The sequence below is a fragment of the Pelobates fuscus genome, chromosome 5 (assembly GCF_036172605.1).
Source record: "Pelobates fuscus isolate aPelFus1 chromosome 5, aPelFus1.pri, whole genome shotgun sequence".
Classification (NCBI taxonomy): Eukaryota; Metazoa; Chordata; class Amphibia; order Anura; family Pelobatidae; genus Pelobates; species Pelobates fuscus.
In genome coordinates, this window is record NC_086321.1 from 12,942,980 (window position 1) to 12,968,451 (window position 25,472).

At 41.2% G+C, this 25,472-nt stretch overlaps 2 protein-coding genes across 2 annotated transcripts in view; one reads left to right on the top strand and one right to left on the bottom strand.

Moving 5' to 3' along the window:
- SERINC5 (serine incorporator 5) overlaps window positions 1–2,159 on the top strand; it is a 69,136-nt gene extending 66,977 nt beyond the window's left edge. The window contains exon 12 of the mRNA XM_063453577.1: window positions 1,235–2,159. Within this exon, the coding sequence (XP_063309647.1) occupies window positions 1,235–1,385 (151 nt within the window). The 3' untranslated portion in view covers window positions 1,386–2,159. The remainder of the gene's footprint in view (window positions 1–1,234) is intronic.
- A 3,143-nt stretch (window positions 2,160–5,302) lies between these two features.
- THBS4 (thrombospondin 4) overlaps window positions 5,303–25,472 on the bottom strand; it is a 64,081-nt gene continuing 43,911 nt past the window's right edge. The window contains exons 16-22 of the mRNA XM_063453576.1: window positions 23,057–23,250; window positions 15,616–15,794; window positions 11,947–11,995; window positions 10,833–11,029; window positions 7,487–7,659; window positions 7,040–7,179; window positions 5,303–5,523 (exon numbers count right to left, since the gene is read on the bottom strand). Of these exons, the coding sequence (XP_063309646.1) occupies window positions 5,471–5,523; window positions 7,040–7,179; window positions 7,487–7,659; window positions 10,833–11,029; window positions 11,947–11,995; window positions 15,616–15,794; window positions 23,057–23,250 (985 nt within the window). The 3' untranslated portion in view covers window positions 5,303–5,470. The remainder of the gene's footprint in view (window positions 5,524–7,039; window positions 7,180–7,486; window positions 7,660–10,832; window positions 11,030–11,946; window positions 11,996–15,615; window positions 15,795–23,056; window positions 23,251–25,472) is intronic.

The window sequence follows — 25,472 nt, forward strand, 5'->3', positions numbered from 1 at the left end:
CAGCAGAGGAATGTCCTATGTTAAAATTAGTGTAGGATATTGGGGTACTGTAACATAGTGGTGGGCTTAACACGATATGGCCGCATGGTGGAACTGAATCCCCATATTTGTTTGCTGACATTGGTAATTTTAAGCAGACTTATCCGATATAAAATGTCTTTGTGTGCTGTTCCTTAATCTGCATTTCACATATAGAAAGATTAACGTGGCAAATACCCTAATAATAAATGTCATTTTAATTTGTTTTCCCTTTTTTTTTACATTTCCTCTGTTAATGAAATAAATGTTGTACAATTAATCTCTGTTAAAAGGAGCACCATGTAGGCGATCCGTCTCCATAAATTTGAACATGCTTTGGAATTCCTTTATGTGAAATGAGATTTTGACTGTTAGCCAGTTGGTCAGCAAGTGCATAAATCTAAAAGTTTTTCCTAATTATTTTTCTTTTCCTGCATGGCAGCGATATATTGCACCTCCTGGTGGGCCCACAAGGAATTGCAGGACAATTACAATTACTATCATAGCTTAAAAATATTCCACAGTGCTTTTGCAATAGGTAAAACAAGACAAACTATTCCAACAGAACATGTTTGACATACGGGAACAGTTGAAGCGGGCCTCCCATCCCCTCCCCCCAAAATAAGGATAATTTCCAAATGCATAGAGGGGGGAGTTAGGGAATCATAAGATCTGCATATACCTGAAATGGGTGTTAGGGAGAAGGGAGCTCAGTAGGTGGGAGACAGCAGAGGAAGATTGTTAGGGGAGGAGCTGATAAGATTCTCTGCAGAAGTTTGTTTTTAAGGTTTTTTTGAAGGACTGCAGAGACTCAGAGAGTCAGATATCCTACAGGAGGACATTCCATAATACAGGAGAAGGACTGCGAGCGAAAATCTAAGAACAGAACTGTAAAGGTCATTAGCTGAATGAAGAGGCCGGGCTGGAGTAATACTGCTAATGAGGGAGGCATGGTTATATATATCCACAGGAATGTTTTACTTGAAATCTGGCGTAATCATGACAGACAGACCGCCACCTTGTCGGCCACTGCCAGCGTATGCTGAGTCGGTGAGGTGACAGTGAACGTAAAACACCACTCAAGTGTTTTCATTTTCAATTGTTGCTTTTATCAAGGAAGTTAAATTGCGCGTTTAACGGTTACTGTTTCAATGTCTGCACTTTGTCTTTCTTTGTTTTTGTTGATCTGAATGTATTTCCATTTCATTTCTCACAGCTATAACTATGCGGAAATTGAGAAGCTGTTCATAGGCAGCTGGAGTCCGTTCTGGATTAAGATGGCTTCCTGCTGGGCGTGCATCCTTGTATATCTCTGGACTCTGCTGTTTCCCGTGTGCCGCGGCACTCGCAAGGGATACGTGGTGTAGACATTCCACAGAACAATCCGTCTCATTATCTGTTACATGTGAATTAGGCAGACTGTACGCAGTAATCATGTGGTTTGGTAGCATTTTTGTTTCTTGCGCTGGAAGTGGGATTGTGGGACATTTTTAAGAAGCCATATTGCACTGGGCACACTACTGTCAGATCATCGGGGTGTGCTTCTAAGACCATAAATGTATACTATTGGCAACATAAACCTACTGTCTGAACTCCATGCTAGGCTTTTTATTTTTAGAAATTTTTACTTTGAATGTTAGAGAAATGTTGAACCCCTTTCAACCCATTCCTGGATTTTCTGGTGCTACAAAGCCAACTTCATTTTTTTTTTTTTACATTTTGGATTCATACAAGGGCTGCTGTATAATATAAAGTTTGGCTCTTACTGCAGTGCATTGTGGGAATCCCAAGAAGGGAGCTGAAGTTGCAATTCTCGCTTTGACACTGTGTACAGGTATAATATAACCCACAAAACATAATGCGCTATTCATTTTTCCTTCACAAACTGCCTTTCTATACACGATTGTTGCAATACAAGTGACTGCTCAATCACAATGTGCTCTGTTTAGATCAGACGGTTATTGCGGTCCATCCACACTACATTAACTAAGTAACTTGGTAAAATCTATTTATAACTTGATGCTGAACCTATTACCCATGTATTTAGTGCAGGTCTACTTTATTTGGGATGGTAAAAACACAAGCCAAAGACTCTTCTCCTTGGGGCGTTGTGGGTGTGACGCTATGCCATTAGCACTAAAGTAATACGGGTTGACTTGTATTTTCATTCTCATAAATAGGACACACAGCTCAGTGTAAAGAAGAGCTGACCATGTACCCCAGTCTAGGAGATTCTGGTGAGTCAGGCTGATCAATTCACAGAGCAACATGTTACCTAAATTCCAAATATGTTACATGGATGGCTGGCAAAAAACAAACTCAAAGGGAAGTTTAATGTACATTTTTTTTTTTTTTTTTTAGGCTTGTTTTATATTAAGGATGCTCATGTATTTCAAAACTTTTTATAAATAATTGTCAGTGGACACATCTCAGAGGTTTGAGTTCTAAAAACATCTAGCAAAAAAAACAAAACAGATCTATTACTGCTGAAAATCGAAGCGATTGCTTGCGGGAAAGAAAGGTTTGTGGCACAGTACCCCGCGGAACAATAGCAGAGATATTTAACTCCTTCTGTATGTACGTTTTATATTATATTTCTGTTATATGATTTACGATGTAATAAGTTTATTCAGATAAAGCAGAATTTATTGTAAGCTTATATATGGTACAGTAATATAAATGAAACTAAGTGTTTATTTTAAAAAGGTATAAGAAAAGTAGAAGATGTTAAAGATTGTCAGAATGTTGTGAAAGATATCGGGTGAAGTTACTAATCCATATTACCAGTGTCGGAGCGAAACCTTGCCTGTTAACACTGAGCTTTATTTGTCTTGTTTTATCTGTTAACATTGTGCTTTATTTGGGATCTGACATCTGAACGTGAAAATAGTCCTTCATCGTCGACTGATTCTTTATCTTATATTCAAAGCTACTCCAGCCTTAGATGTCTGCAGAAAACAATGTTGATGAGGCAGAGCGGTTTAATGGTTCGCGTGAAAAAAACGTTACGTGATAAATGATGTTTTCAAATAGTGAATTTTGACCTATGCAGATATATATAAAAAAAATAATTTTCCTTTGCCTCTTTATGCTACATTTTAAGATGGATATCTGTAAAATCACGTGAATAAATATGGCTGAAACTAAACGACCCGCTAAAAACAACTGCTGCCCAGCTTCTCTTACCTTTTGGCTGAGTCGAATTCTTCAAATATTTTTCCTCTCTGTCTTACATTAACACAGCTGCTGTTCAGGCACTCTCATAGAAGGCTATCCTTAGCTGTAATGGCGAGATCGTAAAGGTATGGATCTCCTGCGCTACTGTGCATGCAAGCCTAATGTGAGCCTGCCATATTCCACACGCTAGGCAAAATAATGGTTTATCAAATTATGGGGCCACGAGAAGGTGTGCGTCTATATTCGCTGACACAAGAATTAGTCCCATATCTCTCATTTTGGAATATGTCTTTGTGAGATGACATCACTGGATGATGTCACAGTTTCATTTTTGTGTCTCGGTTTACATAGGTTGCCTACTTCCTGTGCTATAATCCTGCTCTGTCCTCGTAGTGGGTATATTTAAAGAGACATGAGCCTCTGTGAAGTCTCGTTATAGATTTACAAACATGTAGGCTGTAGGCTGGAGTCTACCCGTTATTTTCTTTTATTGCATTAAGCAAATTACATGTAAAACCAATAAGTAAAAATGAAAAATGTGTTCACAATTAAAATTCCGTAATGTGCAGTTTCTGCAATGAGCCAATCATGACGCTCTGTTAATTTTTGTATAGCTCTGCTGAGTTTATACCTTTATGGGCACTGCAAGGAATTCTGGGAGCTGTAGTTGAGTTGCCAGCATTTTACCGCAGTCACCATGCGCAGCAAATTAAATTAACGGCAGGTTGGGTGGGAGGAACAGAAAAAGTTAGGGAATGTGAAGAAAAGCGTATTATTAAGAAAATGAAAGACTTTATCATATTATTTGTATGGTAACAAAATATTTCCTAGTTTATCCCTTCCCTGTGCTGTGATTGTGATAAAACCCAGTTGCTGTTAGTAGGCCGTCCTGGCAGACAGAGCTATTATAGTAAAGAATAGAGAATGTTAAAATGGAACTCATTCATGTAAACATGCTACAATAACGATATTTGATCCCACGATGTTAAACTGTTTAGTCGTTTTTGCTGGTTTTATCTCCTTGCATTTACATATATCTGGTTGTTTTTCTATATTGGTTGCTTAGTGTAGATTAGACGTACTTACAGATTGGGTAAGAGTTATGTGACCGCTGATAAATACCTCCCACAATGGTCATTGTTTGGGAACGAATATTATAGATTTCAGTGACTACAGCCGAAAAGCTATGGACTCGCAATCTCTTTCATGAGATGTTGACAGGCAAAGGATCATGGGGACTGTAGTTTATCAACTAATAAAGAGACTCTACAGATTATGTAGCTATGTACGGCAAATCATTGTTTCCGTTGTTTTGCTATGCAAAATAGACTATGCACAGGCTGACATTTGTTTTATACTTAAAGAACAAAGAGTCAGAATACAATATCTTTCTTTTATTATTCCAGGCGTACAAATGTTAGAACTGGATATAATGATGGTCAATAACTTATTTGAGTGATCAAATCTGAATTATGATTAAATTATCTCTTTGAATGATCAAGTGTTGTGTTAAAAAAAACACAAATATTTTTTATGGTCATTTTGATACCCTTTTAACACTGTATAATAAACTTTTGTTTTGAAATTAAAATTCTTGTCTTTCTTCATTACACACAAAGCGTCTAATTAAATGATATTTTTATAATCATTAATACATAAACCGTTTGTTCTGAGTATGATGAGAGTGAGACAGCAGGAAATGAGTAAATCACCAATCCGTGGCCAGTATGAGAAGTGGGAGCATAATAATTAGAGAATTTGTGCGCAGGTAACGAGTGTTCATTGAGCTTGTACTTTATTTACTGAAATTCACCAACTATAGTTATAAAAAAAAAAAAAATGTGCCTCTGTGTCTGCAGAAAACACAAGGCATTTCTTTATTTTTACAATTGCTAAGAATGTGTTTCCTAAATAATTCTAAATCAGAGGATTGTCTTTTCTCTTAACTGACATTTGAGGTGAGTTGCCATTAGACCACAAATGTTAAAAGGTAATATGTCAATCTTTTCGTGTCTGTCAGGTGTTCGCTGTTTAGCGATTAGACCTCTTTCTGTTTTGTTATAAAGCCAGGTGTGACGTCAATGCGTTTATAAATACAATAATCACCTGGGGTTCAAACAGTTATTTTATTGGATCCATTTTTATGCACATACATTCATGTTCAGGAAGTATAAAACCAAATAATCATAGTTACATCAGGAGCGAAGAGGTGACTTTTATAAACAAAAAAAAACGAGATTTAAAAAAAAAAAAAGTCTTTTGCTGTTTTAGGCCTTTAAGTAGCAAAGTTCTGGGTTTGAAAAGCCTGGAAATCCTCAGGGATTGTATCTGAAAGAAGTAAACATGACGTGTTAATTACACGGTTGTTCTATGGAACTGTATTTCCCATGATGCTTAGCAGTACCAGCAGAATGTCTGCCAATTGGCCACAATGTGTCACCAGAAAGGTAGGATACACCCAGGACAGAAATCCTTTTACCCCAATTTAGTGTTTAGTAGATAAATCCTGCTATAGACTGATTAGCCACTAATCTTTATCATTTCTGTCTATATTATCTAAATGAGCAGCAAAATACACAGGGTTATTCATTAATTGTCAGGAATTAAATTTTTAGGCCACAGTAATCGAATCGGAACAAATCTCCGTGGACGCTATATTTCGACTATTGAGGCCTAACATTGAAATTCACTGTGAGGTCCTGAGATTTGGGATCACATTGTGTATTATGTAACAATGTGTCTGTTTATTGCAGTCTCATATATGGCTGTACTTGTTATCATTAAACCTGGTTCTCATTCATTGCACCTGCTTTTTATTTAAAGGAGCACTATAGGGTCAGGAAAACAGACATGTATTCCTGACCTTATAGGGTTAAAACCACTATCTAGCCCCCCTGCCTCCCTAAAAATAGTCAAACTTACTTGTATTCAAGTCTGCAGCTGCATATTGTCCCTGTTTCCTTTAGACCTGCCTGCTGAACTCAGCAGAAGTGGTAGCCTGATCCAATCACAATGCTTCCCTATAGGATTGGCTGAGACTGACAAGGAGGCAGATCAGGGGCAGAGCCAGCATGATTCAAACACAGCCCTGGCCAATCAGCATCTCCTCATAGAGATGAATTGAATCAATGTATCTCTATGAGGAAAGTTCAGTGTCTGCATGCAGAGGATGGAGAAACTGAATGTCAGTCACACTGTGCAGCACTGGCCCAGGAAGCACCTCTAGCAGCCATCTGAGGAGTGGTCACTGGAGGTATCACTAGGCTGTAATGTAAACACTGCATTTTCTCTGAAAAGACAGTGTTTACAGCAAAAAGCCTGAAGGTAATGATTTTACTCATCAGAACAAATTAAATAAGCTGTAGTTATTCTGGCGACTGTCCCTTTAATACATTTATTGCTCACCCTTAAAGGCTTAATTACTAAACCAGGAGTTTAAAAAATTGCCAAGCCGGAAAAATGGGTGAGTCAGAGAATTATGGATTCAGATATGGAATTCCTGACAATTACGAGTTCAGTGAAAAATCCCTTTATATTCAGCTGTAACCCCCAATATTAATCAGCGAGTGAACGGCGGGCAATGTTTTATATATAAATCATGTCTATCATTCGAATTGATTTTCCCAGTTCCGTCGCTTTTAAGAGTTCATGGTGTCTCCTAAATGTTCTAAGTAATGATCTTTACCTTAGCTACACCCCAGACATTCCTCTTAGATGTCCCTATTAGACTGAGATTTGGGAGTTACTGACCAGTGGAAATCACAGACCATTAACGTCAGGTGAGTTTATCACCATTTCCTGTTTGACATTAAAGAAAATGAAGAATTATTAGTAGGAGAATTACCGTTACAGCGATATTTCAGGTTAGACCAAATTATGTTTTCCTGGGAGAAGCAGAATACACCAAGTCTTCCTCCTCGCATGGTGGTGTCGACCGTGACTCCGGAGTCAGCGACTAGTTCACTTCCTTCATAAAATCTAGTCCTGGAAATAGTCATAGACATAATGTAAACAATGTGTGTGTCGTTATCAGGATATAGAGAATCTGTGTGTTATCACAATGTAGACACAATCTGTGTTTTATCACAGTGTAGACACAATGTTAGTGTTCTTATAGTGTAGACACAATGTGTGTGTGTTATCAGGATATAGACACAATGTTTGTGTGATTATCAATGTATGTACATAATGTGAGTATTATCAATGTATAGACACAATGTTAGTGTTATCACAGTGTAGACACAATTTAGTGTTATCACAGTAAAGATAATGGAAGATATTAGGAACACACCTGATGTACCCAACCTGGGGTCGGTGCTGGAGGAACCAACGATAAGAAACCTTATCTTTCCAGCCAACATTTCTTGGGTCTTTCCAGAGCAATCGCACTTGATCATTGGTGTCTCCCGTGTGCCACAAGGAGTTCCTCAGGTGTTCCCCAGGTCCTGTCTTAGATTTCACAGACTGAACAAGGAAGACAAATTGCAGAGAGAGTTCAGACCATACCAAACGTTAAAGCATTAACATAGATATAAAAGGTTAGCCATCACCTGAGCTGTGGGTGTTTGTGTAATGATATCTGATAAAGATCAACAATTATCATCAGAAACTACTACATTTATTAAAGGAGTGACAGAAGGTTTATTAGATTGTAAATAATACTAAATAAAACATGTCATCTAAAATTATTTACTCAAGTAACATTTTGCATCATTTCATATTATCCAGCTTATTTCTAACATATTCTGAATTCATTGTCCTTTGACCCATGTCGTGCAGTTAGTGAGGCCAGATCCACCACATTTGCCAAGAAAAATATCACTTCTTCTCCACTACCACCATCGAGAAGAAGTGATACGTGCCCAGAATGACATGGCGGAAATGGTGATCCACCGTTGATTCACATTGACTTTGCTCCAAGATACACTTTAAAGCGGCACTGTCATGCCGAATTCCGTTTTTTTTTTAACCCCCCTCCCGCCTCAACTACATCCAATCGACCCCCTAGTCACCCCCAAATGCCCCTAAGCCCCCCAGATTACCTATTTTTTATTCTTTATTTTCTGCCCCGATCTTTATTCAGGGCGCCGCCATCTTTGTGTGGGTAGGTGAAGTCCCTGTGGGACACGTAATCTACCCACACTACACAGACTGTGAGATTCCCGCACATGCCCAGTGAAACATCTGGACATGCGAACGGGAATTTCACCTATTCATTCATTCATCAGACAGACGAATGAATGAATAGAAAAAAATCAGACGAACAAACTAACACTGTGTATCAGTGTTCGTTTGTTTGTTCGGTTTATTACAAGGAGGGAGCTACCGGCGTGCAGCTCCCTCCTTGTAATATGTAAAGACAGAAGCGGTGGGGAGCTGTGCTCCCCACCACTTCATTAGCCCCCCAGGTCCTCCCCTCACTCTATGGGGGTCAATATGACCCCCATAATAGCACAAGGGAGATTCAAATCTCCCCAATGCCCCTACTCGCTATATCGCGAGTAGGGGCATGTCCACTAAACAGTGAGCAGCCTGTGGCTGCTCACTGTAAAAAAAAAAAAAAAAAAAAGGGTAATAAGGGGGGGACGGGGGACCCCACTCGTTATGGCCCCCACCCGCCGCCCAGGGGTGGGGGCCGGGGGGGGGGGAGGACAGTAGATCCCCCCCCCCTTATTACTATTATGGCCCCCACCCGCCGCCCAGGGGTGGGGGCCGGGGGGGAGGACAGTAGGTCCCCCCCCCCCTACTACTATTATGGCCCCCACCCGCCGCCCAGGGGTGGGGGCCTGGGGGGGGAGGACAGTAGGTCCCCCCCCCTACTACTATTATGGCCCCCACCCGCCGGCCAGGGGTGGAGGCCGGGGGGGAGGACAGTAGGTCCCCCCCCTACTACTATTATGGCCCCCACCCGCCGCCCAGGGGTGGGGGCCGGGGGGGGAGGACAGTAGGTCCCCCCCCCCCTCTTATTACCATTATGGCCCCCACCCGCCGGCCCGGGGTGGGGGCCGGGGGGGAGGACAGTAGGTCCCCCCCCCCCTTTATTAACATTATGGCCCCCACCCGCCGCCCAGGGGTGGGGGCCGGGGGGGGAGGACAGTAGGTCCCCCCCCCTCATTATCTTTATGGCCCCCACCCACCGCTCAGGGGTGGGGGCCGGGGGGGGGGGGGGGGGACAATAGGTCTCCCTCCCTTATTTTACTTAACGGCCCCCACCCGTCATTTAGGGGTGGGGGGCAATATTTTTTTTTTTTTTTTCTACAGTGAGCAGCCACAGGCTGCTCACTGCTTACTAGACATGCCCCTACTCGCGGTATAGCGAGTAGGGGCATATTATTTACTAATACCAAGTCATTTTTACTTAGTGTTAGTAAATTTGGCTGAAAGACCAATTTAGGTCTTTCAGCCTTTTAGTAGATAGCTCCCTGATACCGTGGGAATTAGGGAGTTATCTACTAAGTGGCTGCAAGATGCAGCCACAGCAATGAATAGGATCGGAGTTTCATTCATTTGAATGAAATTCCGATCCGAACAAAGTACCGATTTGCTTCCTAACACCAATGGAGAAACTCTTCTCATTCTGTTAGGATGCAATTCGGCAGTTTTGCCGGCGTTCTGTCTAAGTGACAGGACTTTCGGCAATACTGACAGGAAGCATTGTGGGAACAGGGAGGAAAGCTAGGGATCATGGGAAAATTGCTCTGACCAGCGGAAATGAAGCACACTTTGCTCCTCCGCTGGTCAGAGCTGGTCAAGCGGAGGAATCCCATAAGACAAAGAGTCCCTACTTTGTCTTATGGTTTTAAAGAAAACTAAAGAAGAATGGAAGAAATGAATAACAGATCCCGAGAGAGGGTGAGAAGAGGAAGAGATTGAGGAAAGGTAAGTTCGGCATGACAGTGCCGCTTTAAATATGTGATTTTTTTCTAGCTACAAACACATTTAATGTCGAAGGAATGACGAGCTCCTCGCACTCTCTTCCATCCCACAGAGAGAGCTAACACAGGCCTCTCCGAGGAGAAACTAAGTGGTTTGGATTGCTTCTAACATCGGACACAGATTATTGGAGGAAACCACAAGGAACTAATTATGCAAAACACTCTTAAAAAATGGTATAAAAAAGGGGAAATGTCTTGTGTTTTATTAAATGTGGAAGAAGACCGAGGTCGAAACACGTTGTGCTTGTGTTGCTGATTTTAAACTTCCATGGATACATTCTACTATAAATTTGTTGCTATATATGTTTAATTTATTGATTACATCTGAGTATTTGGGAACCAGAATTATACAGATTGTGAAATCTGCACATTTATATGAACGCCATGAGATAGAAGTAATATTGCTGGCTCTTAGTGAGTTCAGCCATTAGACGTAATCCCACAATAGGGTGATAACATATTAAGCTATGAAAAGCTCTCTCTTTAATTAATTTTTTTTTCAGTCTTATATTAAAGACGATCTATAGGAAAATGTACACATCCATATAAATTAGGAGGGTAATATTTACTGATTTTAGGTGCATTTTCACTTTGTTTTGGGCTTTCAATATAGCAAGATTGACACAAATAGCTGCTTTGTGATTCTAGATATATATCTTCCCCAATAACTGGTCTGGACTGATGACTCTTGTAGATAAATACCTTCAGCTGAATACCAGGCTCTGCGACAGCTCGGAACGGGGTGGCCTGCCAATACGTCTGTTCCGTCTGTTTCCACATGACCACATAGAAGCTTGAACTGTCCTGATAGCCAAATATAAAGCCAGCGTAGTCGTCATCGGTCACGGTATTCACATGGAAGGTGCCTTCAAAATCAACTCCATTGAAAGCCGTGTAACCTGAAGAAATGATAGCCGAAGAGACAATTTAATTGGAAAAAGTTAATTATTTACATATAAAGCAGAAGTTAATCCTGCCTTGTCTGCAGTGTTTTCAAGATCATTAGCTAAAAATACTCTGTCTCCCAAATGCAATTCACAATGGTAGTCAGACTTGGAAATCTCAGAGATGTAAGGCATAAAATAGTAGTGTTTATTGCAAAATGTCAAAACAAACACAAAACTGGCAGGGCAGACCACGAGTCTATGAGTAAGTACAGTAGGGATTCGAAACGCGTTAGGCGACTAGTTTTTCCACAACCATTTTGTGTTTGATTTGAAACTTTGCAACAAAATGTAAAATTGTATTTCTTATTTTTTGGAGATTGTTTTCAGTTACTCCCTCCTATGTGCAGACGTCTGACTACCATTGTGAATTACAATTCAATTATTATCTATTTTTGTCTATCATAGGGGGTGGGGACGGGCAGGCCATCAAAGCACACCAGGCACACACACCTCTTTGAATGGACCCTGCCCCCCATGTCAGAGATTGTGTAACTGACACCCCTTCCGTCGGCCCTCCCTGCCCTGCACGCACGTGTTTGGAGATATTAATTGCTAGCACATAAGGCGGATGTAATAGATTATAAGCTTGTTTGAGCAGGGCCCTCTTCATATCTTTTTTCTACTATTATTGTAAAGCACTGCGGTATATGTTGGCGCTATGCTAATAATAATATAGTATCGCTAACACGAAGGAAGATGTCTATGGAAAGTTAATGTCTGAAGTAGAAGAAATTAGATTGTTTAGATAGAGACAGAATTTCCAGTGAGAGATAGCTAAGAGAACACAGTTGTGTGCTGGCAGAGGGAATTCTCCAATCCTGTAATTGCACCCCCCATTATATCGACAGACAGGGTGAAACAATACACACCGACAGCAAGACCCGGGTCGCTGTTCATCGTCTGCACAATCTCCATTCCCTGCAGGATAAAGAAATGGAACCCATCAGACACATTGTATGAGAAATACATCTAGAGCAGCGGTTCTGGACCCACCGGTCTGGGTCTGTTTACATCTAGAGCAGGGGTTCTGAACCCATCGGTCTGGGTCTGTGTACATCTATAACAGAGGTTCTGAACTCATCGGTTTGGGTCTGTTTACATCTATAGCAGCGGTTCTGAACCCATCGGTCTGGGTCTGTTTACATCTATAGCAGGGGTTCTGAACCCATCGGTTTGGGTCTGTTTACATCTATAGCAGGGGTTCTGAACCCATCGGTCTGGGTCTGTTTACATCTATAGCAGGGGTTCTGAACCCATCGGTCTGGGTCTGTTTACATCTATAGCAGAGGTTCTGAACCCATCGGTTGGGTCTGTTTACATCTATAGCAGGGGTTCTGAACCCATCGGTCTGGGTCTGTTTACATCTATAGCAGAGGTTCTGAACCCATCGGTTGGGTCTGTTTACATCTAGAGCAGAGGTTCTGAACCCATCAGTTGGGTCTGTTTACATCTATAGCAGGGGTTCTGAACCCATCGGTTTGGGTCTGTTTACATCTAGAGCAGGGGTTCTGAACCCATCGGTTTGGGTCTGTTTACATCTAGAGCAGGGGTTCTGAACCCATCGGTTTGGGTCTGTTTACATCTAGAGCAGGGGTTCTGAACCCATCGGTTTGGGTCTGTTTACATCTATAGCAGGAGTTCTGAACCCATCGGTTGGGTCTGTTTACATCTAGAGCAGAGGTTCTGAACCCATCGGTTTGGGTCTGTTTACATCTATAGCAGGGGTTCTGAACCCATCGGTTGGGTCTGTTTACATCTAGAGCAGAGGTTCTGAACCCATCGGTTTGGGTCTGTTTACATCTAGAGCAGAGGTTCTGAACCCATCGGTTTGGGTCTGTTTACATCTATAGAAGGGGTTCTGAACCCATCGGTCTGGGTCTGTTTACATCTATAGCAGGGGTTCTGAACCCATCGGTTGGGTCTGTTTACATCTAGAGCAGAGGTTCTGAACCCATCGGTTTGGGTCTGTTTACATCTATAGCAGCGGTTCTGAACCCATCGGTTTGGGTCTGTTTACATCTATAGCAGGGGTTCTGAACCCATCGGTTTGGGTCTGTTTACCTCTAGAGCAGGGGTTCTGAAATCATCGGTTTGGGTCTGTTTACATCTATAGCAGCGGTTCTGAACCCATCGGTTTGGGTCTGTTTACATCTATAGCAGGGGTTCTGAACCCATCGGTTTGGGTCTGTTTACATCTATAGCAAGGGTTCTGAACTCATCGGTTTGGGTCTGTTTACATCTATAGCAGCGGTTCTGAACCCATCGGTCTGGGTCTGTTTACATCTAGAGCAGGGGTTCTGAACTCATCGGTTTGGGTCTGTTTACATCTATAGCAGAGGTTCTGAACCCATTGGTCTGGGTCTGTTTACATCTATAGCAGGGGTTCTGAACCCATCGGTTTGGGTCTGTTTACATCTATAGCAGGGGTTCTGAACCCATCGGTTTCGGTCTGTTTACATCTATAGCAGGGGTTCTGAACCCATCGGTCTGGGTCTGTTTACATCTATAGCAGGGGTTCTGAACCCTTCAGTTTGGGTCTGTTTACATCTATAGCAGGGGTTCTGAACCCATCGGTTTGGGTCTGTTTACATCTATAGCAGGGGTTCTGAACCCATCGGTTTGGGTCTGTTTACATCTATAGCAGGGGTTCTGAACCCATCGGTTTGGGTCTGTTTACATCTATAGCAGGGGTTCTGAACCCATCGGTCTGGGTCTGTTTACATCTATAGCAGGGGTTCTGAACCCATCGGTCTGGGTCTGTTTACATCTATAGCAGAGGTTCTGAACCCATCGGTTGGGTCTGTTAACATCTATAGCAGGGGTTCTGAACCCATCTGTCTGGGTCTGTTTACATCTATAGCAGAGGTTCTGAACCCATCGGTTGGGTCTGTTTACATCTAGAGCAGAGGTTCTGAACCCATCAGTTGGGTCTGTTTACATCTATAGCAGGGGTTCTGAACCCATCGGTTTGGGTCTGTTTACATCTAGAGCAGGGGTTCTGAACCCATCTGTTTGGGTCTGTTTACATCTAGAGTAGGGGTTCTGAACCCATCGGTTTGGGTCTGTTTACATCTAGAGCAGGGGTTCTGAACCCATCGGTTTGGGTCTGTTTACATCTATAGCAGGAGTTCTGAACCCATCGGTTGGGTCTGTTTACATCTAGAGCAGAGGTTCTGAACCCATCGGTTTGGGTCTGTTTACATCTATAGCAGGGGTTCTGAACCCATCGGTTGGGTCTGTTTACATCTAGAGCAGAGGTTCTGAACCCATCGGTTTGGGTCTGTTTACATCTATAGCAGGGGTTCTGAACCCATCGGTTTGGGTCTGTTTACATCTATAGCAGCGGTTCTGAACCCATCGGTTTGGGTCTGTTTACATCTGAGCAGGGGTTCTGAACCCATCAGTTGGGTCTGTTTGTCCTTTAATTGGAGCCCACGGTGAGACACTTTATATTCATAGTCGGACATTAGCATTGGGTCCCTGTCAGAAACGTTTGGATTAAAAGACTCTGGAACAAAATATAATTTTAAATGTTGCACTTTCAACATCACTAAAATGAGAATTCAAAGTCAATTTCAAATCTAAGGCCAAAATAGTCAAACCAGAAATATTTTCCAAGTCAGCAATACGTTGGTTCAGCTACTCTGGCCTTAGCTATGAAATGGACTTTGTATCCACTTTGAATTCTCATTTTAGTAAATAACCCCCTACTACCTTATATTAATCTGTAAGGATTTTACAGCATGATCTGGTCTTAATGACTGACGGCCTGGCCTGGATGATTGATTGACGGCCTGGCCTGGTTGACTGACAGACGGCCTGGCCTGGTTGACTGACAGACGGCCTGGTCTGGATGATTGATTAACAGCCTGGCCTGGATGATTGATTGGCGGCCTGGCCTGGATGATTGATTGACAGCCTGGTCTGGATAATTGATTGACAGCCTGGCCTGGATGATTGACGGCCTAGCCTGGATGATTGATTGACAGGCTGGCCTGAATGATTGGTTGACGGCCTGGCCTGGATGATTGATTCACAGCCTGGCCTGGATGATTGGTTGACGGCCTGGCCTGGATGAGTGAAAGGATGTTGTCAAGTCAAGTTACCCTGCCCACCAGCTTCCCGATTCACAGGACGCCAATGTTGGAGGTATGACATGGGGTCGTAAGCAAGGAATGCATCAACCGTAAATAGTTAACTGTTTCTCTGTATAACATAGATCCAATCTGTCTTATAAAAATGACAGGTTCAAATTCACTAAAACAAACACATCCTGAATAATTTGTGTTTATTAATGAAGTTATTAGTTAAGCTTTTCCAAGACCTATTTTATAAACGGTTCTTTGAGTAACATACTTTTCTGGCTATCAGCAATGGATTTCCTGCACACCAGAGGTGATTTAATTATAGAATTAGAGGGAAGAATTCTTAGTCTCATAGAAAGAGGTTTCTGGTTATAAAATGATATATTAAAGGCAATGCATTATATTAACGATAATAAATTATATTAATTGGGGAATAAACAAAGATAGCATTACCTGGTTTAAAACTATCCAGTTAGGATCGATCTGTGCGTCGCCTTCTGGATCCAATACTACAGTCTGATAAGCCCTAAAATCAGTCAAAGTGATCTCTGCATTTTCGGGGCAAACATCAATGCGATCAATGACCTTGTCCTGATCAAAGTCAGATTCACAGATATCTCCGACTCCATCATCTAAAATAATAACAAAAATCAGAAAAATGCATTAAACGTTAAACCAAACCATAATTATATAATATGGTTACACGAAGGCGTGCAAGGCCTCTAAGCACAATATTCACCCAGAGCTCCGGGAGACTGAGCTAGCTCATAGCGTAGTATAGAGTGAGGACTTGGTCTTGCATGGTCTCGGGGAACCAGAATTGTTTTGGGGGGATTGGATCACAAGCAGCTGTGTGTCACAGAGAAGAAAGCTGCTTGTTTAACTCATGTTTAATAAGGGGCCTATCAGTAGTTATTTCATTACATTTACAGGAGAAGAGAAGTAAGAACCCGAATATGGAACTCCATGATTTATTAAGGTTTACACCGACTTTCTAATCCTCGTTGCCCAGTTTGGTGTTAGTCTGGCGATGTTATCATGAGAGCACAGATATTAAATACTAGACATGTGCACCAGTGAAATTTTAGTTTCATACGAATGATTTCGTACTAAATTCGTTTTCCAACTAAATTCGGTACAAAATAATTTGTTTCGTCCATTAGGACGAAAACAGCACTGCGCATGTGCAAAAAAAAAAAGCAAGGAGGGAGCTGGCAGCGCCATCAGCTCCCACCTTGTAATAAATAACCATTCTACCCCCTGCATTAAAACTTACGGGGGTCACTATGACCCCCATATTAATAAAATGGAGGATAAATCCTCCCGTATGACCCTACCGCGGCATGCAACGAGTAGGGCATGTCGCCTAAACAAATTTTAAACTACTAGTGACTGGGTAGCTGGGGACCATAAATAAATAAATAATGGGGGGGACCTAATGTCCCCCCTGGTCCCCACCCATTAGGGCGTGGACCCTAATAAATTAAAGGGGGGATATTAACTTGGATATTCTCCATATTGAATTGGATTTAGAAGCGAGGTTTATTATTCTATTATGTAAGATTGAAGATAGAGTTTTTACTCTGGTTAATGTTTATTTACCTAATGTCGATCCAATGACCAAATTTTCCCTGATAATGGATAAAGTCGATAAAATCTGCAGGGGACATTTGATCATTGCCGGGGACTTTAACTGTGTTAGTGATCCAGCTATGGATAGAACTTTTTTATCTCCCTTATCAAACAACAAAGGAGCTATCAAACAAGCAAAAAAATTGAATAATATTTGTAAACAATATAATCTATACGATATGTGGAGACTATTACACCCTTCTGAAAAAGATTTTTCCCATCTATCCGGGGTGTATGGTACTTACTCCCGGATAGATTTTTGCTTAACAAATGCCAACACCATTCCGCTCTTTAACCATATTAATCTAAGGGAAAACACTTGGTCAGATCACAGTTTCGTCCTATTTGATCTTGGGGATTCTCCCCCTCTACATCGTAATACTTGGAGACTAAATGATAACATTTTAAAAGACCCTAGTAATAGGGAGGACCTTACCAAATTATTGAAATATTTTTGGGCAGAAAACGACCCGGGAGATACCTCTCCGTTAATAAATTGGTGCACTCATAAATCGGTAATGAGGGGCTATCTAATTAAAATAGACCACTTTCTTAAGAAAAAGAACGGCACAATACTGCCTGACTTATATATCGAATTCTACTCATGTTCTAAAAAGAATAAATTAAAATCTTCTCCGGAGTTGAGAACCCAATTAAAAGTTTTACAAACTCAAATTAACTTAAAAGAAGAGGAAAAAATTAAGCAAAATATATATAAACTAAAATTAAATCATTATGTCTCGGGCAATAGAGCGAGTAAAGGCTTAACTAGGAGATTACGCAATCAACAAGCAAAAAACAGGGTAGAAAAGCTGGTGGTTGACCATATTGTATACTCCACTCCATCTGAGATTGGACAAAAGTTTAACCAGTTTTACCAAGACCTTTACAATCTAAGGCTATCCCCAGAAACTAAAGACATCAAGGAATATTTATTAAATTCCCAATTGCCGAGAATTTCTTCCCAGGATTTGACCAATTTAAATAGAAAGATTTCAACCGAAGAAGTACAATTTCAAATTGAGAGATTAGCTACAAATAAAACCCCTGGTCCTGATGGTTTTTCAAACTTATATTACAAATATATGAAATCCTATCTTTTAAAACCTCTTATGGAAATGTTTAATCAACTCGCAGAAAATGAGGCCATACCTAAGGAATTATTACAATCCAATATCGTCCCAATTTTAAAATCTGGAAAAGATAGTAGGGACCCAAGAAACTACAGACCGATCGCATTAATTAATGTAGATATGAAAATATATTCCGCCATTATTGCTGAGAGATTGAAAACGGTCATTACAAAACTGATCCACCCAGATCAAATAGGGTTCATCCCCGGAAGATGGGCATCAAATAATACTCGAAAGCTTATAGATATTATCGGTTCAGCAAAAGACCATAAGGAGCCCCTCCTGGCCCTGTCCCTGGACGCAGAAAAAGCGTTTGACAGGGTCGGGTGGGACTACCTTAGAGAACTCCTTAAGGCATACGGCTTTAAAGGTTGGATATATACTGCAATTATGGTACTGTACTCTTCCCCCTCGGCCAGAACTGTAGGTCCCAATATTACTTCGTCCTGGTTCGATCTTAAAAATGGAACAAGACAGGGATGTCCCCTGTCACCGATTTTATATATTCTTTCTCTCGAACCTTTCGCGGTTAACATTAGAAACAACCATTTAATTAAGGGGGTCCCCACTAAAACTCAGGAGATAAAGATTGCACTATACGCTGACGATGCCTTGGTTATTCTCATATCTCCGGAGGAATCATTAGCCGCACTCATGAAAGAAATAGATACATTTTCTAATATTTCTAATTTCAAGTTAAATGTATCTAAATCCACAGCTTTAACCATCAATTTATCTTCGACACAGGTTGAAAGACTATCCCAAAAATACCAATTTATTTGGACTGACACAGAAATTAATTCATTTGGAATAATAAAAAGCCTAGAATAAGTCAAAAAAATATTTCAAGGAAACTGTCCCAGGGAGGGCTAAACTTCCCAAATATCATAAATCTTTATCATGCGAACATTATACGACATATTTACATTTTACAAGAACCACAATTTTTTACTGAACCCTGGTATAAAATGGAATCCGAAGCTATACACGCTTCTAGCCTTTATTCCTATATCTGGTCAGATACTGGTAAGCTTTCGAGAGTGCTACCGTACTCCCCAATATCGCTGGCCCACACTTTGGAAATATGGACAGAAATTAAGAAAATCTTGGGTTTAACCAATCGAATCCTTAGAACCTGCAAATTAAATATATTAGAAGCTAATGTAGAAGACTTATCATTGAGACACTGGCCTAATAAGGACACTTTAACCATAGCGGATATTATGCAGGGTGATAATATTTTACCCTTTCAACAGTTAGTAGATAATTTGCATATTCCATCTAAAGAAATATTTACTTACTTTCGTATCAAACACTATATTCAGAAACATGTTGTTCAATCTACATTCCCATGCGTTAAAGAGCTGCAAACTCTATTCTCTTTTCAAACTGTACCCAAGATTATCTCGGTTGCCAACTCGCTACTTAAAGGCTTAGATCCCTTCCCGCATAGACTGGTTAAAACATGGGAAAAGGAACTTAATCTAGTGATCTCCCCAAACGACTGGTTTTCCTCCTTAATTTGGGTAAACAAATTTGTTCATGGATTGAACCTGACTGAGTGCCACTTTAAGCTTTTATATAGGTGGTATTATACTCCAACAAGGTTGGCTAAAATGTACACTTCTCAAGACTCAACTTGCTGGAGATGTGGCACCTATTCAGGCACATACATTCATATTTGGTGGTATTGCCCAGCACTTAAGCCATTATGGGCCTGGACCTTCAATATCTTTTCGGAAATATCAATGAATGAGGCTTCGTTTAATGATTCAAACAAAAATCCAGCCTCGGCCCTCCTTCATCTGAATTGGCCTTTCAAATCAAGTAAATATAGATGTTTAGCTACTCACTGCTTTACTGCAGCCAAAGTTACCATTGCAAGACAATGGAAATCTTCCGAGCCTTTTCAGAAGGCCTCTCTAATTAAACAAGTTAAACTTCAATTAACAATGGAAAATGATATTCTTAATACCTGGTCACTGGCCTCAAAAAAAAGAGACTGGTATTTACTTTGGTTAAACACCTGTTCCCTACTATATGGCAATTTATAAATTTTTCATGTGACGGGGGAGGGGACGGGGGTCTGACCACTCAGTAGATATACCTCTATGGACAATAGCTTTCTTAGTTTGTGGTTATCTTCTAGGGATATACTCCCTATCATATTTCCACAGACTCTGCGTATATAATATAATAACGACTTCCTCAGTTAATTTTTTTTTTTTTTTTTTTTTTTTTTTCTTATTGGCATGTTTTCTCTTTGTGTTTGCGTGGGGGATGGCCTGTTGCACCTTAATTAACGTATTCTCTCTATACAGTAGGAACTATTTATATCATTTGGTGTAATATGCAATATGTATGTTTGTAATGTATGTATTTTTCGAATTGTACTGTAATATAAAATATGAAAAAACATTTTGAATAAAGAAGTATTGAAAAAAAAAATAAAGGGGGGAACTAATGTCCACCCTGGTTCCCACTCATGAGCGGCAGGTGGGAACCCTAAATAAATAATTAATGGGGGGACCTAATGTCCCCCCCAGGTTCCCACCCATTAACGGAGGGGGGACCCTAATTAAATAAATAATGGAGGGCATCATATAAATAAATGAATAATAAAGAAAGCAACCAATCAAAGAGTTATGAGTCAAATTACACAGCATGGGAAAATTCCAAAGAACTTTTCCACGCTGTGTAAAATGACTCAGAGCACCCTGATTGGTTGGATTCCAAGCCAACCATTCAGAGTGCTGTGACAGGTAAATGTTACATAGTTACATAGTTACATAGTTACATAGCTGAAAAGAGACTTGCGTCCATCAAGTTCAGCCTTCCTCACATATGTTTTTTGCTGTTGATCCAAAAGAAGGCATAAAAAACAAAACAAAAAAAAAACCCAGTTTGAAGCACTTCCAAGTTTGCAACAAGCTAGGAAAAAAATTCCTTCTTGACCCCAGAATGGCAGTCAGATTTATCCTTGGATCAAGCAGTTATTACCCTACATTGAAAGATTATATCCTTGAATATTCTGTTTTTGCAAGTATGCATCTAGTAGCTGTTTGAACATCTGTATGGACTCTGATAAAACCACTTCTTCAGGCAGAGAATTCCACATCCTGATTGTTCTTACAGTAAAAAAACCTTTCCTTTGCCTTAGACGAAATCTTCTTTCTTCTAGTCTAAACGCATGACCTCGTGTCCTATGTAAAGTCCGGTTTGTGAATAGATTTCCACACAATGGTTTGTATTGGCCTCGAATATATTTGTATAATGTTATCATATCCCCTCTCAGGCAACGTTTTTCTAAACTAAATAGGTTTAAATTTGTTAACCTTTCTTCATAGCTGATATGTTCCATTCCTTTTATTAATTTTGTAGCCCGCCTCTGCACTTTTTCTAGTGCCATAATATCCTTCTTTAGAACAGGTGCCCAAAATTGCACAGCATATTCAATGTGTGGTCTTACCAGTGATTTATAAAGAGGCAAAATGATATTCTCGTCCCGAGAATGAATGCCCTTTTTCATGCATGACAATACCCTACTGGCCTTGGCCACTGCTGATTGACATTGCACATTGTTGCATAGTTTGTTGTCTATAACAATTCCCAAGTCCTTTTCGTGTGTTGTTATCCCTAATTCGCTTCCATTAAGGGTATACGTTGCTTGTGTATTCTTTACGCTGAAGTGCATAACTTTGCATTTTTCAACATTAAATTTCATCTTCCATTTGAGTGCCCAGTCCTCCAGTCTATCTAAATCCCTCTGCAGCAAAGTAATATCTTGCTCACATTGTATTATTTTACAAAGTTTTGTGTCATCTGCAAACACTGAAACATGACTTTCAATGCTGTCTTCAAGATCATTTATAAACATGTTAAATGGAAGGGGTCCCAGAACAGACCCCTGAGGGACACCACTTGCCACGTCTGTCCAGCTTGAAAATTTACCATTAACGACAACTCTTTGTACTCTGTTTTTAAGCCAATGTTCTACCCAAGAACAAGCATTTTCATCTAGACCGATTTCCTTGAGTTTGAACACTAATCTTCTGTGTGGAACTGTATCAAATGCCTTGGCAAAGTCCAAATAGATCACATCCACTGCAACACCCTGATCTATACTTCTACTTACTAATCTAATGTAGAGACTTACATGTCAGGCTCTTTATTTACCTGTCAGAGCACTCTGATTGGTTGGCTTCAACCAACCAATCAGAGCACTCTCAGCCTAATTGCAGGGCGTGGGAAGGCTTTTTTTTTTTCATTTTATTTTATTTTCAAAGTTCGGGTATTATGGATTTTTATTTGGCCTTTATTGGGGCTGAAAAAAAAAGATTTTTAGCAAAAAGAAGACATCAAATGGTAAGTATAAAATGTAATTTTACAGGGTTAGTTTATTGCTAAAATTACATTTTATACTTACCATTTGATGTCTTCTTTTTTCTAAAAATTGTCTTTTTTCTAAAAATCTTCTCTTTTCAAGAAAGGCCAAATAAAAATCCATAATACCCGTCGAACTTTGAATTAACGGTCCCCCTTTAATTAATTAGGGTCCATACACGCCGCTCATGGGTGGGGACCAGGGGGGACATTATTAATATGGGGGTCATAGTGACCCCCATAGGTTTTAATGCGGGGTGGATAGGAATTAATATGTATTTAAAAAAAAAATGAATTTCTGTACAAAATCGTATTCGTCCGAATATGAATACACATGTCTATTAAATACCCTGAAACTGGGCTGGATTTCCGATTGTAACTTTACGGCAGTTTGTAAAAGCTGAGCCCTAAATCTGCTGTGAGACAATGTTTGCACAATATCAGAAAAAAAGAATCTGGAAAGATTACAAAAATAACAATTAACAGACTGACATTTACCAAGGGCGCTAATAACAAAGGGGTGTATCTCAGATTGTCTTGGAGTATGATTTACCATAACTTTATATACATGCTTTTACACCTTGTCCTGGGATAAGATAATATCAAATCACTCTTAAAACACGTGGAAGAATTTAATCTGATCTATTTCTGGACATTTCTGGACTAGCTGGATCTGTCATGGTCTTGTCCTCTCTCTCCATTAGTGATGCAGGTTGTAGTAATGGTGTTTCTGTTGTAACATTTACCATTGTCGTCCTCCTGTCCCGGGTTGGGAACCAGTCTGCAATTATCCGGCCCTGGAGAAATCAGGTCAGGAATTCCATCATTGTCATCATCATCGTCACATTCATCTCCCATCCCGTCCTTGTCAGTGTCCAGCTGGGAGCTGTTAATCACGGTGGGGCAGTTATCGGTGCTGTCTTGATGTCCGTCTCCATCACTGTTTGGAGCAAAGAAAAGTACATCACTGTCTATGCAAGAAGTCTTAGGACCAGGTCTGAGCATTCCAGATGTTAGGGCCTCTGAGTTATTCACCTGATATATGGTTTAAAAAATCTCTACATAATGGAATCACGTTGCTGGGACTGGAACCTAAAGAATTACATAATCCAATAAAATTCTCCCAGTAGCAGGTTTGACAGGACATAGCTATCATACGGAGGGTGATTCATCAGGTTCAACCATTTTATGGAAGCTACTAAGCAATACAGGACGTAAAAATAAAAATAAAAAAATCACTAAGCCCTCAGTGAATGCAATTCTAGCAACCTACTTTTCTATCCTACCCTTACCTTTGTGTCACTATACCGACTCCCTCTAGCATGTAAGCTCACTGAGCAGGGTCCTCAATCCCTCTGTTACTGTGTCACTATACCCCACTCCCTCTAGCATGTAAGCTCACTGAGCAGGGCCTCAATCCCTCTGTTACTGTGTCAATATACCCCACTTCCTCTAGCATTTAAACTCACTGAGCAGGGCCCTCAATCCCTCTGTTACTGTGTCACTATACCCCACTCCCTCTAGCATGTAAACTCACTGAGCAGGGCCCTCAATCCCTCTGTTACTGTCACTATACCCCACTCCCTCTAGCATGTAAACTCACTGAGCAGGGCCCTCAATCCCTCTGTTACTGTGTCCCTATAACCCACTCCCTCTAACATGTAAACTCACTGAGCAGGGCCCTCAATCCCTCTGTTACTGTGTCACTATACCCCACTCCCTCTAACATGTAAGCTCACTGAGCAGGGCCCTCAATCCCTCTGTTACTGTGTCACTATACCCCACTCCCTCTAACATGTAAGCTCACTGAGCAGGCCCTCAATCCCTCTGTTACTGTGTCACTATACCCCATTCCCTCTAACATGTAAGCTCACTGAGCAGGCCCTCAATCCCTCTGTTACTGAGTCACTGTACCCCACTCCCTCTAGCATGTAAACTCACTGAGCAGGGCCCTCAATCCCTCTGTTACTGTGTCACTATACCCCACTCCCTCTAACATGTAAGCTCATTAAGCAGGGCCCCCAATCCCTCTGTTACTGTGTCACTATACCCCACTCCCTCTAACATGTAAGCTCACTGAGCAGGCCCCCAATCCCTCTGTTACTGTGTCACTATACCCCACTCCCTCTAACATGTAAGCTCACTGAGCAGGCCCTCAATCCCTCTGTTACTGTGTCACTATACCCCACTCCCTCTAGCATGTAAACTCACTGAGCAGGCCCTCAATCCCTCTGTTACTGTGTCACTATACCCCACTCCCTCTAACATGTAAACTCACTGAGCAGGCCCTCAATCCCTCTGTTACTGTGTCACTATACCCCACTCCCTCTAACATGTAACCTCATTGAGCAGGGCCCTCAATCCCTCTGTTACTGTGTCACTATACCCCACTCCCTCTAGCATGTAAACTCAGTGAGCAGGGCCCTCAATCCCTCTGTTACTGTGTCACTATACCCCACTCCCTCTAACATGTAAACTCACTGAGCAGGGCCCTCAATCCCTCTGTTACGGTGTCACTATACCCCACTCCCTCTAGCATGTAAACTCACTGAGCAGGCCCTCAATCCCTCTGTTACTGTGTCACTATACCCCACTCCCTCTAGCACGTAAGCTCACTGAGCTGGGCCCTCAATCCCTCTGTTACTGTGTCACTATACCCCACTCCCTCTAGCATGTAAACTCACTGAGCAGGGCCTCAATCCCTCTGTTACTGTGTCACTATACCCCACTTCCTCTAACATGTAAGCTCACTGAGCAGGCCCCCAATCCCTCTGTTACTGTGTCACTATACCCCACTCCCTCTAACATGTAAGCTCACTGAGCAGGCCCTCAATCCCACTGTTACTGTGTCACTATACCCCACTCCCTCTAGCATGTAAACTCACTGAGCAGGCCCTCAATCCCTCTGTTACTGTGTCACTATACCCCACTCCCTCTAACATGTAAACTCACTGAGCAGGCCCTCAATCCCTCTGTTACTGTGTCAATATACCCCACTCCCTCTAACATGTAACCTCACTGAGCAGGGCCCTCAATCCCTCTGTTACTGTGTCACTATACCCCACTCCCTCTAACATGTAAGCTCACTGAGCAGGCCCTCAATCCCTCTGTTACTGAGTCACTGTACCCAACTCCCTCTAGCATTTAAAATCACTGAGCAGG